Here is a 13,705-nt window from a genome sequence, read left to right on the forward strand (position 1 = left end):
AAGAATGAACCTATGCCCGAGAATCTCTACGAGAACGAGAGACCCCGCCTGGATGATACCGAGAGATATGTCATTGACCATGAAGCCGACTGTGCACCTTTCCTCACCAACGTCAGCCCTTTTTTCTAAATAAAACCCAGAGTAACAAGGTAAAAACTACGAAATTATTGCAGGGGTGTATATTCTGCTCCGGGGGGGGGGGGAGGGGAGGGGGAAAAAAGAAATAAGTGGATCAATGATGGAAGTTGCTTCAAATCACCTGCTCTTGTTCATGGCTAGTTGTCTTTTGTAGCAGGGGAAAAAATTGTTTTTAACCAAAAAATGTTTCAGAATTCTTTGAGTTTCTTCATTAAAAAACGCTTTAGTTTTCTCATTTTTAATTCAATGTTCTTTCCTTTCAGGGAAGAGAAAGGAGAAGCTAGGAGAAGCCGAGCTCGCCGCCGGCGATTTCATCCAGCCTCCGGATATCCATGCTGAAAGCGAATTTTAATTGTAATTTGTGGCGTTATCCTCTTAGAAAATTTTGTTTGTATTATTTAACTCCCCATCCCCCCCCCCCAAACTAAATTGCTGGGTTAGGTTAGGCTAGGTTAAGTTATACGGCTAGGTAGAGGCCAGGCGCCGTTTTTCTAGGGGGGGGGGGGGGTATTTCCTAAGAGGATAACATCAATTTGTTCTTTCAGAACATTTACGTTAACCTCTCTTTGATTGCAGCGCCCATATATTTTAGAATTAAGTACCCATGGTGACAGTGATCGAGCCCCACTGGTCGTGCAGATATATAATTTCCTGCATATAAACATTAATAAACATTATTTACCCCTAAAGCCGACGATTACGTATGCACGTGTACAGTTTTTTAAGCTTCTGGCTATAGCTCTCTAGGAGATCTTAATTGATATGTTTTATTTTTTGTTTTTGTTTTTTGATATTTTTGTTATGTTGTTTTATATTATTTATTATTATTTATTTTATAGCAAATTAACAAATTTTCTGGGTTCAACATTGTTGTTATAATAAAACTCCATGCAACTGCAGAATTCTGCAAAAGTCACGACCAGTGGGGCTCGATTATATATGCGTTCGTCGGCTTTTCAGGGAAGGCAGGAAATTTATATAGGTATTATCCAGGTCAGGACTGGAACAAACAAAATTTTATGTATATATTGTATATAGTTATTTTTTTCAAAGTAAAAAAATGTCAGACCAACGCTGGATGACGTATGTATAATTGGATCACAATTTTGATAGGTAAGTTTAATTAATTTTATAGACAATCAAAGAATAAATAAGGGTATTTTCTTATGTTTGTAACTCTAACTCTTTATTTTGTGAGTTCCTTTGACATTTAATTTTGGTTTCAAAAAGTGTCACTCCCCCCCCCCCCCCTTTTTTGCTTTCTCCTTCTTTCGTTATATGTAAACAAGTAATAACCTTATTATTATAACCAGGGGTGTATATTCTGCACAAGATTTATTTTTTTTCCCCTGCTACAAAATTTTTTATTTTTTTTCCCCCCTAGATTTTTCTGAAAAAGTAGGGGGGGAAATAGAAAAATATTTAAAGAACTCTATATTTCATTTATTTTATCCCTCCTACCACACATTTTTTTAGTTTTTTTAACCAAGGAGGGGGGCAAAATGGAAAAAATGTTTTCAGTTTTCTTAATTTTTACATTTTTTTTTCCTCCAACCACTTATTTTTTATTCCCCCCCCCCCTGAGCAGGGGATCCCATGCAGAATATACATCCCTGATTATAACATATACTTCTTATTTCAGGAGTTACCTATACACCCCTGTTAGACGTTATTGAAATGGGAGACAATTTGATTGGTACACTCTCTAAAGCTCTACTGAAGCGTATAAGAAGTGGAGATAAGAGGAAAAATGTACAGGTGACTTTTTACAACTAATTATTTCTACATATTTAAGATGAGACCTTACTTTTCATTACTGTACTTAAAGTATAATCTATGCTCGACTTTAATTTCTATTTTTCACTTGCAGTCAGCGCACTATAAACATGCTTGCTCTTACACCAGTATAGTCATATGTACTGTAATCAATTGACACGTGTAGCTTGCCCAAATAACGATCCATAACAAGTCCCCTATATTATTTTAAATAAGTAATTCACTAATTATGTAATCTTTTTCCAGTTGCAGCATAAACTGAGGTCCATAAGAAAACTCTTCTGTAATGCAACGAGAGCCAGAAGTAAATACTGGCGCAAGAAACATCAACAAAGTGAAGACAGTCAGCCATTACTAGAAGAAGAACAGCAGGAGGATTTGATGGATGTGGAATATGAGAACGAAACTGCATCGTCAAAAGGTAACCTACAATATCTGTAATATAAAGTAGAACGATGTCGGTCTGTCTGTTTGTTGTTTGTTTGTCCAAATTCCCACAAACATTGTCTCCCAATTTTTGTTTTTTATTTTCCTTTCAATCTAAATTTCAAACAATTGGTTTGATCAAACGTTAGTTAAGTTTGTCTCAAGATATCCTTGTTCCAGGGGTGTATATTCTACATGGGATCCCTTAACCTAACCCACCTTCACCCACTCTCTACATTTATCTACTTTTTCTGGAATTTTTAATTTTTTAACTTTCTAATTTGACTAGTTTTTCTTTACGGCATTATCCTTATACTAAAGTAACAGGATGTCTGTGTGTCTGTTCAAAAGGATCTTGCTAACCGCTGAACCGATTGGGTTCTCCTTTACAGGGTACCTTCACATAGGTCCCGGGAAGGTTTATAACTATAAAACACCATGTTTAACATCGTATTTTTTTAGGTAAAGTTTGTACAGGCTGCAATACCAACTTCACAAAGGAAACCGAAAGTATATGTTATCAATGCTACGCAAACCAAGTTTTGGAGCGATTAAATAACAATCCTGAAGAAACAAACTACATTAATATTGTTGTAGACAATATTAACAACAATAATACCAACGATAATAATGATGCAGACAATGACAGCATTCAAGATGCCGAGGACTGGGACCACGTCGAATTGTTTGATATACCTGAAGATTATTTTGACCCAGATGATGACGATGACCCTGATGACGAACCTGATGGCGAACCTGATGGCGATCATGACGGGGATCGCTTCAAACATCTTACAGAACTTGAGAAAGAAATTGTTAATGATTTCAGAAGCGTTTGTGTTCTAGACAACCCCATCTCTCACAACAAAGTTAGAATCATCCTGGCGATTCTGAAACGCTCGTGTATTTTCAAATTTCCGTCATATAATACATTATTCAAACCCAAATACAAAGTTGAAATCAAAGAAAACAAATATAATCCTACAAATGCTCCTGGTTCACTGATTGAGTGCAGGTATGTTTATATACGATTTAGAAAGCGTAGCATTTCTATAATCATTACCAGAATTTCCGTACGTCCATTCTAAACATGTCGATTTTTCTCCTTTTTTAACAACAAACTTTCAAGTGTTCTAATTATCAGTTTGATCATTCTTTGGTATATTGCTTCCTGCGACAACTTGAGAACAATATTATAAGCGAAGCCACTCTATAATTAATTCCTTAAAATTTAAGTATGTGCATAAACCTTATCCTTCTTGAAGTATTTTTTTTTAACAAATTTACTTTCATTCAATTTTGGTTCGACTTTAATATTTTTAAATTCAGTTCAGATACTTCACAATTGTTAATGTCCGTTTGTCGTACCGTTACAGTGCTTTGGTTTTTATGGATGTTGTCATCCTTGTTCCATTACTTTTCATCGTAATATTATTTGGAGCCCGATGGTGCAAAATTTCTTTGAATTGTGCAAGTTTTAGTTAAAAATATATTTCTTTTTCCAGATTCCCTACCTATGAGATCCTCCAAGACGCCATCACAGACTTTAAACGGTTGAATGGACAACAGGCCGTTGATGATCATATAACTTTTGACATCTCGGGCGACGGAGTGAAAGCAGCTCAGGGATCTCATATCTCCTATTATACTGTCTGGATTAGGTAAGTAATTAATATATTGTGGATTTGAAAGGGTTGGGTTGGGATAAAGTTCTTTTCATATACAGCATGACCCTCGAAAAAATATTTTTTAGGATTGGCAGCCTATATTTCAAAGGATATCAAAATATTTGTTTTACATCAATTGACAGCCCAGATTTTTAAAGCCAAAGTTTAGGAAACCATTCAATAAACAAATAAGAAAGAAAACTAAGTTTACAATTGATACTTTTTTCTATTGCATACATATATAAAAATCTGTCTTACTGTATACCAGGACTTAATTAATACCATAAGTAAACCTAGTTTTTACCACTTTTACGGTAAAATTTTACCAGCCTTTACGTTTTATAAATCAGTGACTACAATTTTAAGTCTAAGGTATTAAATGCTATTATTATTAATTCTTCTTTATTATTTCAGGTTATTCTTCAACAAGGATTTCAGTGTTATATTGCCAGTCAGCATATTTGAGAAGACGAGGAGGCGTCCCTACAGTTACAACTTTCTGGATAATGTTACCCGATTCATCAACAAACTAATTCAAGAAGGATTACCTGGACATACCTTTCAATGTAGAACCATCATCCACGATGCCGTTGCCAGAGCCGATGTATTCGGCATTCTTGGCCATGGATCAAAAAATGGATGCCCACACTGTGACCTTCCAGGGATGGCTTTTTCACAGACTTATCTCCGTCAAAAGAACTTGGTATTGTTTGAATCAATGAATGTATTTTACCCCAGTGACAGTCAAAATATGGGTACGCCGAGGTCTGACGAGAAATTCCGCAAGTTAGAGGAAAATAATCAGAACATGAAAACCAGTTTTTCTGACCTTGACCCGAGCTTGGATTTAATACAAGATACCCCCAGTGATCCGATGCACGCGTTGCACCTGGGCTATGTAAAGAAAGTGATGACGTACCTGAAGAAAGGACGTAATAGTTATCCAGAATTGGAAGAAGAAGACTTAGTTCAAATGGAGAGAATTACAGGGATGTACTGCATTTGACTAAAGAAATGACGCGTAAAATAGGTGTTTTCTTCGCGCATTTCTCGGCACTGCGATAAAATTCTGCATTTTTAGATTTATGTCTATTACACATTATTTGTACGCCTTGTTATGCCGCTTAAAAGAGTGTTAGTTTGAAAAGTTTAAAGAACTTAAATTTTGAAAATTTTCTCCTTATCACCCATATTTTACCATGAACTGCAGTAACTCCAATTATAGATGAAATCAACGATCAATTGAAGCTTGTTGGCGATTTTGATCGCGTTCCCCGTACGTCCATCATGCGCCTGACAGAGAAGAAGCTAGCCCTCAATTTGAAAAGTTCTGAATTCAAAGTACTGGGCTTCTACCATATGATATTTTATGCAGAGGTAGGTTTTTACCATATTATAATCTTTTTAGAATTTAAAGCTTATTTCAGTTTCATTATATTGTATAGCAATAACATTCTTTTTAAATTTGCGCACGTGTGCTATATTATATATATATTTCTATTGAGGAGGGTGGACTTCCAATAAGTATATAGGGCGAAGCCCCTAGAGGCTAGGGGCGAAAGAGCTAGTTTTACCTTAAATTATTACAATGTTTTTTTTTTCCAGTTGGCAAATCTTAAAGATGAACAACGTCTGATATGCAAGTTTTTATTCCACATATTGCGCAGTCTCGAAGAGCATATAACAACTGAACGTGTGGCTGAGCTCAAGACCATGATAATGGTCCTGAACTCAAAATTGGCGGAGATGTACGGCGAATCGTGCTTGAGTTACAATACTCACATGCTTTACCATATGCCGGAACATGTCCGCCGATTTGGACCATCCATGGCGTTCAGTTGTTATGCTTTCGAAAGTGCCAATCATGTGATATCAACTTACATCCGAGGATATAATTTTGGCCTTAAAGAGGTTTCAAACAGGTAATACTATTTTTTTTTAGTTGAGTTCCTTTGACTTTTAGTTTTGGTTTCAAGAAGTGTCACTTCTCCCCCCCCCCCCCCCACTCTTTACAAATTTTAATGTAATTTTTAAAAATGTAACATAACTTTCTTTCCGTGTATTGCTGATCAAACACTTAAGCTATAACGATTTCACCAGCAACATACCTTTCCGTTTAACAGCCATTAATGACATAAATGACATATTTAGATTGTTGATATTTCACACAGTGAAACCGTACATAAATGAAAAGCTGGCTGTCAGGGGAAAAAGGAATGCCAACAAACGAAAGTTCGAAAGTAATCAATTCTATACAGACTGCCAAGACCTCTACTTTGTCCCAGACTGCCGTCGTGATAAAACAGTATGGTTGGTCCATAAAGTGAGGACATTTTTTCCGGCATACACCTTTCCTGAAGATTCCAGAATAATAGGTAGGGGTGTATATTTTGCACATGATTAATTGTTGTATAGAAATATTTCATGAACTATACATTTCATCTAATTCCTTTTTAACCTACCACAATTTATTTGTAATTCTCTTATCATGCCAGGAGGAGAGTGTGGTAAAGGGGGGAGGGGGGGTCTAGGAAATATGAATTAAGTTTTATGGTTTTAAACACTGAAAATATACACCCCTGGTATTAGGAGTAGGCAAGACTGACGATCCCGAAGACTATAGCCATCCTCCAACACAACTAGCCTCCAACCTACTGAAGTACAGAGTAGCACATATCTCCGTACACCTGTTGCATCAAGATGTCTCCATCGTAATTCCTATCGGAATTTAATTTTGTACATTGAAAGCAGAGAAAGGGGGGGGGGGGGGGAAATGACACTTTTTGAAACCAAAACTAAAAGTTCCATATTGTACCCTTATAAAACAACTGCCATGCAAAATGACAGATCTGTAACTGTTTCTTTAGTTCAGTTCCTTTGACTTTTAGTTTTGGTTTCAAAAAGTGTCACTTCCCCCCCCCCCCCCTTTTGTTATAATATGTATGTAAAATGTTGTAAAATTCAACTGAAGGCCCTTCCCTCTTTATTTGGAATTTATGTGAAATGTACTTTAAAATATTTTTTTCATTAAAATTATTTTTTATAGCTAATTTTAAAAAAGGCATGTCAACTTTATTTAGCAAAACCCTACCTTTTTGGCCATCGATGGGTATGAAGTTAAAGTGTTATAAGTCTAGTCTGTAATTTGAAAGAGTACATGTTTGCAATTTAATTTAATTTTACATAAAATTTTAATTTCTGTCTACACATTTCAGATTTAAAACTATGCAAATTGCCCATGCCAACGACCTGGATACAACAGCGTAATTTCGACTGGCAATTGACCAAGCTAGATCCCAAAATGACGAGGACTGGAAAGAGTGCTAGTTCTGTAAAGGTAAAAATTATATTTAAGGCCTAATTTACTATTGTACAAATTGCTGCTACCCTTCGCTCTTAAAACTTATAAATTCGCATGTTACCGGATCGAAAGGAAAACCTTATCGGTTCATGCTTAACAGACCACAAAAGATTATTGACCAAGTATAATTATTTATTAATTTTCCACAGTGTGTTTAACATTTGATATTAGTAATTAAAATTCTAGGGGCGTAGCCACTGCTATCTAATATCTTATTATGCATTGTAAATACAACAATTATTTCTTGCTTTAGAACAACAAGCCTACTGGAGGTGGCAAACCTAATGGAAGTGCCAGAGGTGGAAGTGCCAAAGCTGCAAGTGCCAAACCTGGAAGCAACAAATCTACTGGAGGTGGCAAAGGTACAACAGCAAAGGTAGGATTTTAAGTTTTATTGTTATCGGTTTTTGGTTTGTTGGTGTTTTGTTGTTAAACTAAACTTACTAACATGATGTCTGTTTGTGGGTTTGTACCAACAAATCTCGTTAACCGTTGAACAAATTGGGTCCCTCTAACCATATAACTTAACCTAGCCTAACCTAACACAGTCATTTTGTCGGGAGAGGGGGGGGGGTAGGGTAAAGTTTTAAAAAATAGAAGAAAAAAATTAGGATAATGCCGGTGTTGTTTAAAACTATAATCCTCGGTAAGTAATGCTTTACAATAATTATCTATATTATTTTTAGAACACAACTAGAACCACAACATCTCCAATAAGGCCAATAAATATTACCCCACCTCCATCTCCACGGGCACGGCACCCCTCCGCGAATCAACGGACCGCGAGAGTTGTAGTTCCTCCTGCAACATCATCACGACCCCAGTCCCAGTCATCACGACCCCAGGGATCATCTGGCCCTTCTGGTGAGATGGAAGAAAGCGAGGTATTATTTTTATTTCATTTTGTCATCCAGAGGATACAAATTACAATTATTTAGGATATATATCGACTTAGCCTGGAAAAAATAACTTGTAAGATTTGACTAAATTTTTGGTAAACATTGACCAATAAAAATTTACCTTGTAAATTTTTACAAACAAGTTGGTCAAATTTTACCAAGTTGATTTTTTGGTCAAAGTCCAAAAATCTGGACTTAGCCTAAAAATTTACCTTGTCAATTTTTACCAAAAAGTTGGTCAAATTTTACCAAGTTTTTTTGTTTGTCAAAGTCCAAAAATGATGGAAGATGCTTAGGATCACTTGCTCTTGTTTGTGGATAGTCTTCTTTTCTACCACGTAGTTTTTAAAATACCAAGACTTGAAAATATGTGGTTTAATATGTTTAATTTTAAGGATTTGTTCACCGGGGCCGTTATGAACCAAATTCAGAACCAATTTCAGCAGCTACGTACTTTCTTGACCTCACAAATGAAAAATCAAATAGAGCCCATTAATGCGTCCATCAGAAACTTGGTAAACAAAACGTCCACAAACCATGAATTAGTGAAGAATGAAATCAAAGACCTGCAAGACAGTGTATCAAGAGATATGGCTGAAAATACTGTAACCCTGACAACAGAAATGAAGAAAACCGGAAAAATAGTGGAAACCTTGGTGACTGATCTAAGAAGACTGACCAATGTGGATGAGCTTGATGAGGAGGAGGCGAATAAAGGGCCTAGTGAGAATCAGGATGTTGTCGTGGACCGTATTTTCTCACCAGAATTTTACAAAGAAAGAATAAAGAACCATGACCCCTTGGAAAAAGATGGTTATATGCGAAGAGAAGAAATTGTCTTTTTCATCCAAAATTTCGAAGACTCACTGAAAGTGGATAAAGGCTGGCAAACCTTACTGAAAGTATGCCGAGACATCATAACCTTCCTATATGTCGTGTTCGAGCAGTTCACCTTTGACGCCCGCATCACCGCTGCCTTTTGGACTGCTCCGGAACTTATTGATGACGAAACTGGTAAGTAAATATTATTTTGTAAATTTGACATGATGAGAAAACGTTTAAAACAGGGAGAAGGGAGGTGGGGGCAAGGGAAATAAACCGAATAAAAGGGGCATTCCTATTCTTGCTAGCAGGTGACCATGTACAATAATCTTTTTATATATATATTTTATTTGTGAAAATAAATCTTGTGCAGAATATACACCCCTGGTACAATAATAAACATGTACCTATGCATAGTTAATTGAAAATTTCATTATTATTTCAGTGGAACGTTTCTTGGATCATTGTAAGTTAGTGCTTAACGAGACGTACCTACATGAAGCTATCCCACCAAATTTGTGGAGAACAGGAACCTATGTGTCTTCAAGCGACCTTTTTCTAGTGAGGAACCACATACAAGCTTGTAGGTAATTCAATTATTTATCGCATCTATTCCGCGTCTATTAAATGTGAAAGTGGTAGTTTCACAAAATGCATTTCAATGTTCTTTAGTTAAAAAAGTAGTTTCACGAAATGTTAACTGCATATTGTATTCTTGTTAAATTGTTAAACTACATTTCTATGGCATATGTTTCAAAGAATTTCAATTTTGTACCATGTATTTTTTTATGTGGCAAGACTTTTAGTTCATCTTTTCTTGATATATGTTATATGTTATATATTGAGACTGTTTTGATATAAACCCTTTTTTTATCTAGGTTCAAGCGCAATTTCGAACACACTTTTAAAAAGGACGCGACTGGTTTTTGTGAAAATATGAAGAGGGCCGAAGATTATATGATTGCTAATGAGGATCCTGTCTGCTGGAGGTTATTTCGAGGGCTGGTAACGTGAAAACAAGAACGCGCATTGTCAACCCCCCTCTACAAGTTCGAACAGGTTTTTGAAATCAAGCCAAGCAAGGAGACAAGCAATAAGAAAGGCAAGAAAGACAAGAAAGACAAGAAAGACAAGAAAGACAAGAAGGAAAAGCCACAGAAACGATCAGCCTTACAGATGTGTGAATTGTATCTGGCCCCTGCAGAGATACAAAGAATTAAGCGGCGTATTAAACCGAAGACAATCACAACTTCAACACCAGGTGTTACAGCCGAAGACAAGAAATTTTACTACATGTTAGGTGCCCACTCAATGGGTTGCTTACCCCACGAAGTTCAAGGAAAGAACCAGATTTACTTGAAAAGAAACAATGACAGGTCGAGTACTACATTTCAGATCAAAAATTATGCAGACATTGGGAATGCAAAGAAATCCAAGCAATTTTTCAAGACAGTCCATAGTGATAAGAAGGTTATACAAAGAGCTGTAATGTATTATTCGTACGCCACAAACAATTTGAAACCAGAAATGAGTGAAGAACAGACAAAGATTCACAATGCCAGTGAGAAAGCAACAAAAATTTCCAGAAATAGAAAGATCGGAAGAATGAACACCACTGCTGATGAATCCACTGCTGATGATTCCACTGCTGATGATTCCACTGCTGATGATTCCACTGCTGATGAATCCACTGATGGTGAAGAAAATGATGGTGAAGGCAATCATGGTGGAGGCAATGCTGTTGAAGACAGTGATGCTGAAGGCAATGCTGTTGAAGAAAATGGTATGGAAAACATTGCTGATGAAGAAAGCAACAATGGTGAGGAGCTTGTAATTGATGACGGAGGCGACGACGTTGAAATGAATTCAAATGATGATCAGATTGGGAATGAGTTACGCATACCACCCGCGGAGAATCCAGCAGTAACTCCAGAACCAGTAAAGCAACCAGTAAAGCCACGTAGGTTATATGAAGATCCAATTGTCAACAGCCAGTCCAATAATAAACCCAAAGTAAATGTATTTGAAAACATCACAAGCTCCAAAAGGAAGAAGCATGGAAAAGGAAAGGGCTCGAAAAAGTCGAAGAAGATAATTATTTGTGAAACAGACGATGAGGGCCAAAATGTGGGAAATCTTGATGATACAGTGCCAATGCAAGATGATGAACAACCACCAAACTTTCCACCACTGCAAAGACAGAAAGAATTTTATGGACGAAATAATTCAATCACAGGTACATATTTGTTGAACATTAATTATTATTTATAAGTTTTATCTTTCCTCGTATTGTGTATATACTGCACAAGATTTTTTTTCCTCTGCTACTAATTTTTTTTAAATTTTGCTTCCCCCCCCCCCCTAGTTTTTTTTCACCAAGTAGGGGGAAAATTGAAAAATATTTAAAGAACTCTATGATTTATTTATTCTATCCCTCCTACAACACATTTCCTTTTAAAATTTTTTTTCCACCAAGTAGGGGGGGTGGGGGGGTGGAAAAAATGTTTTCAGTACTTGCTTTTTGTTTGGAAACGTATAAAATTAATGTATAAATTAATTATTTACAGGCAACAGTAACGAGAGACAGGTGACTGGAAAGGCAACAAGTGTCGTGGAGGAAAGCAGCAGTGATGAGAATGATGAGGATGCCGAAGGTATTGTTATTTATAGTTTGAAAAACGTAGGAACTGTATCACCTAAATTTAAGTTTATTAATATTTTAGTTGAGAAGTAGTCTTAGATAAAAACCCTGTGGATTAATTTTGTTTTAAGGGAAACTTCGTACAGGCCCTGACAGGGTTTTAGGCTAAAATTTGTATGGGCGCAGCCGCTATCTATAATACTAAGTAGCTTAATGTCTGTCCGGCCGTCAGAAGCTTAAGATCTCAGTAACCACTGAATCGATCGAGGTTACGGTAAAATTTTACCACCTTTTAAATCGTATAGGCTGGTAAAATTTTACCATAAAAGTGGTAAAAACTAGGTTTTTTATGGTATTAATTGTGTCCTGGAGATCGGATTCTACTCTTCTGTGTATTGGTCCTGCGGTGATTTTAAGCTATTTCCTTGGAGGGGGGGGGGGGGGGGGGTTGGGTAACATTTATACTATTTGAAATAATGACTATAATAATTATTTAGATGATGTGCCGATCATTCCAAAGAAGAACCGGGAGCGAAGGCAAACCGCATTGGAAGCCGAAGCAAAAACCAAGAGAAGTTTACAGCTGGACTCAAATGAACCATCATTCGAGGTGGATAACGAAGATGACGGAAACGAGAGTGACGAAATTTTGGAGGTTGAGGACATTGAGGGCAAGAATGACGGCAATGCAAGTAAGGAAATTCGGATACATCCATGTGGAATAATATTACCCAAACTTGCCATTATAATTGAAAACCACACGGGTCATTATGAGGTTGTTGCAGTAGGCTCAAATGTTTCTATACACAACCAAAGGGAAATTTTAGAACTCATCAACATTGACGGTAAGTTACAGGTCTTAATGTAATAAATGGGGGGGGGGGGGGGGGTGGGCGAAAGTGACTAATTTTGAAACCAAAACTAAAACCAGCCTAATTTTTTTGGGGCTTTTATTGGCGGTTCTCGGCGTTGGCGACGCCGTTTCTTCACAGTTCCATATTGTACCCCTATAAAGCAACTGCCAATGCAAAATTCCCCCTTTTATCTTTGATTGGCATATAAATATAGGGTAAAAAATATTGCTTGTTTTCATTTGAATCTGATTAATAGTAACTAATGTTCATATAGGTATGGAAATAATATTGAAGCTACAATTATGTACATTTGCTTTAACATTTTTTATTTCTTTGTAGGAGAAAAAGCAAAGTGGAAAAAAGATGAAGAAGAAGGTGAATTAATTTCTGACATCAAAGAAGAAGCACCAGAAAGTGATGATACAGATCAAGGTCATCAATCAGACCCAGACACTGGAACTGGCAGTAGTAGTAGTAGTGAAGAAGAAGAAGATGAACGCAGGCCAAAAGCAAAAGTGGCCCAAAAGCCAAAGCCTACCAAAGAAGTTGCTAAACGTCCCAGAAAACAAACAACATTTCCATCTGGGAATCAAATTGATGCGGTGTTGTACAGAAACCAGAGCAGAGCAAGCACGAGCAGAGCACAAAATGAAAGCCGGGAATATGCTGAAAGTTGCGCAGGCACATCAAATCCTGATGAAGACGTAAACCCAGAACCAGGTTGTAGTTATAGTCAACTCAGTCCAGAGCCAGGTTGTAGTAATAGTCAACTCAGTGAGCAACCTAACCAAATTAAGATGCAGCAAATGTTGAACAGAACAAATACACATTTGCCCGATTTCGGCCAGCGTGGTGAGACTCGGACAAGAAGAGATGCCAACAAACGAGTAAAGGCCAACATGAAGAAGCAAAGATTGTGGGAACAGGGAATCAGGCCTGAAGATGAAGAGTTAGAGAAGAAGAAAAGATCAAGCTCCAGACCACCACAGAGAGCAAGTTCTCAACAATGTTCTCAGAACATAAACAATTACAGTATCTTTGGCAGCTACATTACAGCTGATTCGGGAAAGGGGTGTATATTCTGCACAAGAAATATTGTTTGTCCACGGCTAAAAATTTTT

The 13,705-nt window shown here is 36.8% G+C and overlaps 2 protein-coding genes across 2 annotated transcripts; both read left to right on the plus strand.

Moving 5' to 3' along the window:
* Positions 1–686: 686 nt before the first annotated feature.
* On the plus strand, positions 687–6,752 carry LOC145329108 (uncharacterized). Its single transcript, XM_080173149.1, has 6 exons — positions 687–1,896; positions 2,161–2,335; positions 2,803–3,355; positions 3,846–5,384; positions 5,613–5,929; positions 6,159–6,752. The coding sequence occupies exons 1-4, from the start codon at positions 1,816–1,818 to the stop codon at positions 4,003–4,005; spliced, it is 969 nt and encodes a 322-aa protein (XP_080029275.1). The 5' UTR covers positions 687–1,815; the 3' UTR covers positions 4,006–5,384; positions 5,613–5,929; positions 6,159–6,752.
* Positions 6,753–7,088: 336 nt separating this feature from the next.
* Positions 7,089–10,073, plus strand: LOC145329109 (uncharacterized). The gene is made up of 3 exons (XM_080173150.1): positions 7,089–7,744; positions 8,055–9,281; positions 9,535–10,073. The coding sequence occupies exons 2-3, from the start codon at positions 8,636–8,638 to the stop codon at positions 9,678–9,680; spliced, it is 792 nt and encodes a 263-aa protein (XP_080029276.1). The 5' UTR covers positions 7,089–7,744; positions 8,055–8,635; the 3' UTR covers positions 9,681–10,073.
* Positions 10,074–13,705: the final 3,632 nt, after the last annotated feature.

This window comes from Acartia tonsa, chromosome 9, assembly GCF_053477335.1.
Source record: "Acartia tonsa isolate MP-2025a chromosome 9, ASM5347733v1, whole genome shotgun sequence".
NCBI classification, from domain to species: domain Eukaryota; kingdom Metazoa; phylum Arthropoda; class Copepoda; order Calanoida; family Acartiidae; genus Acartia; species Acartia tonsa.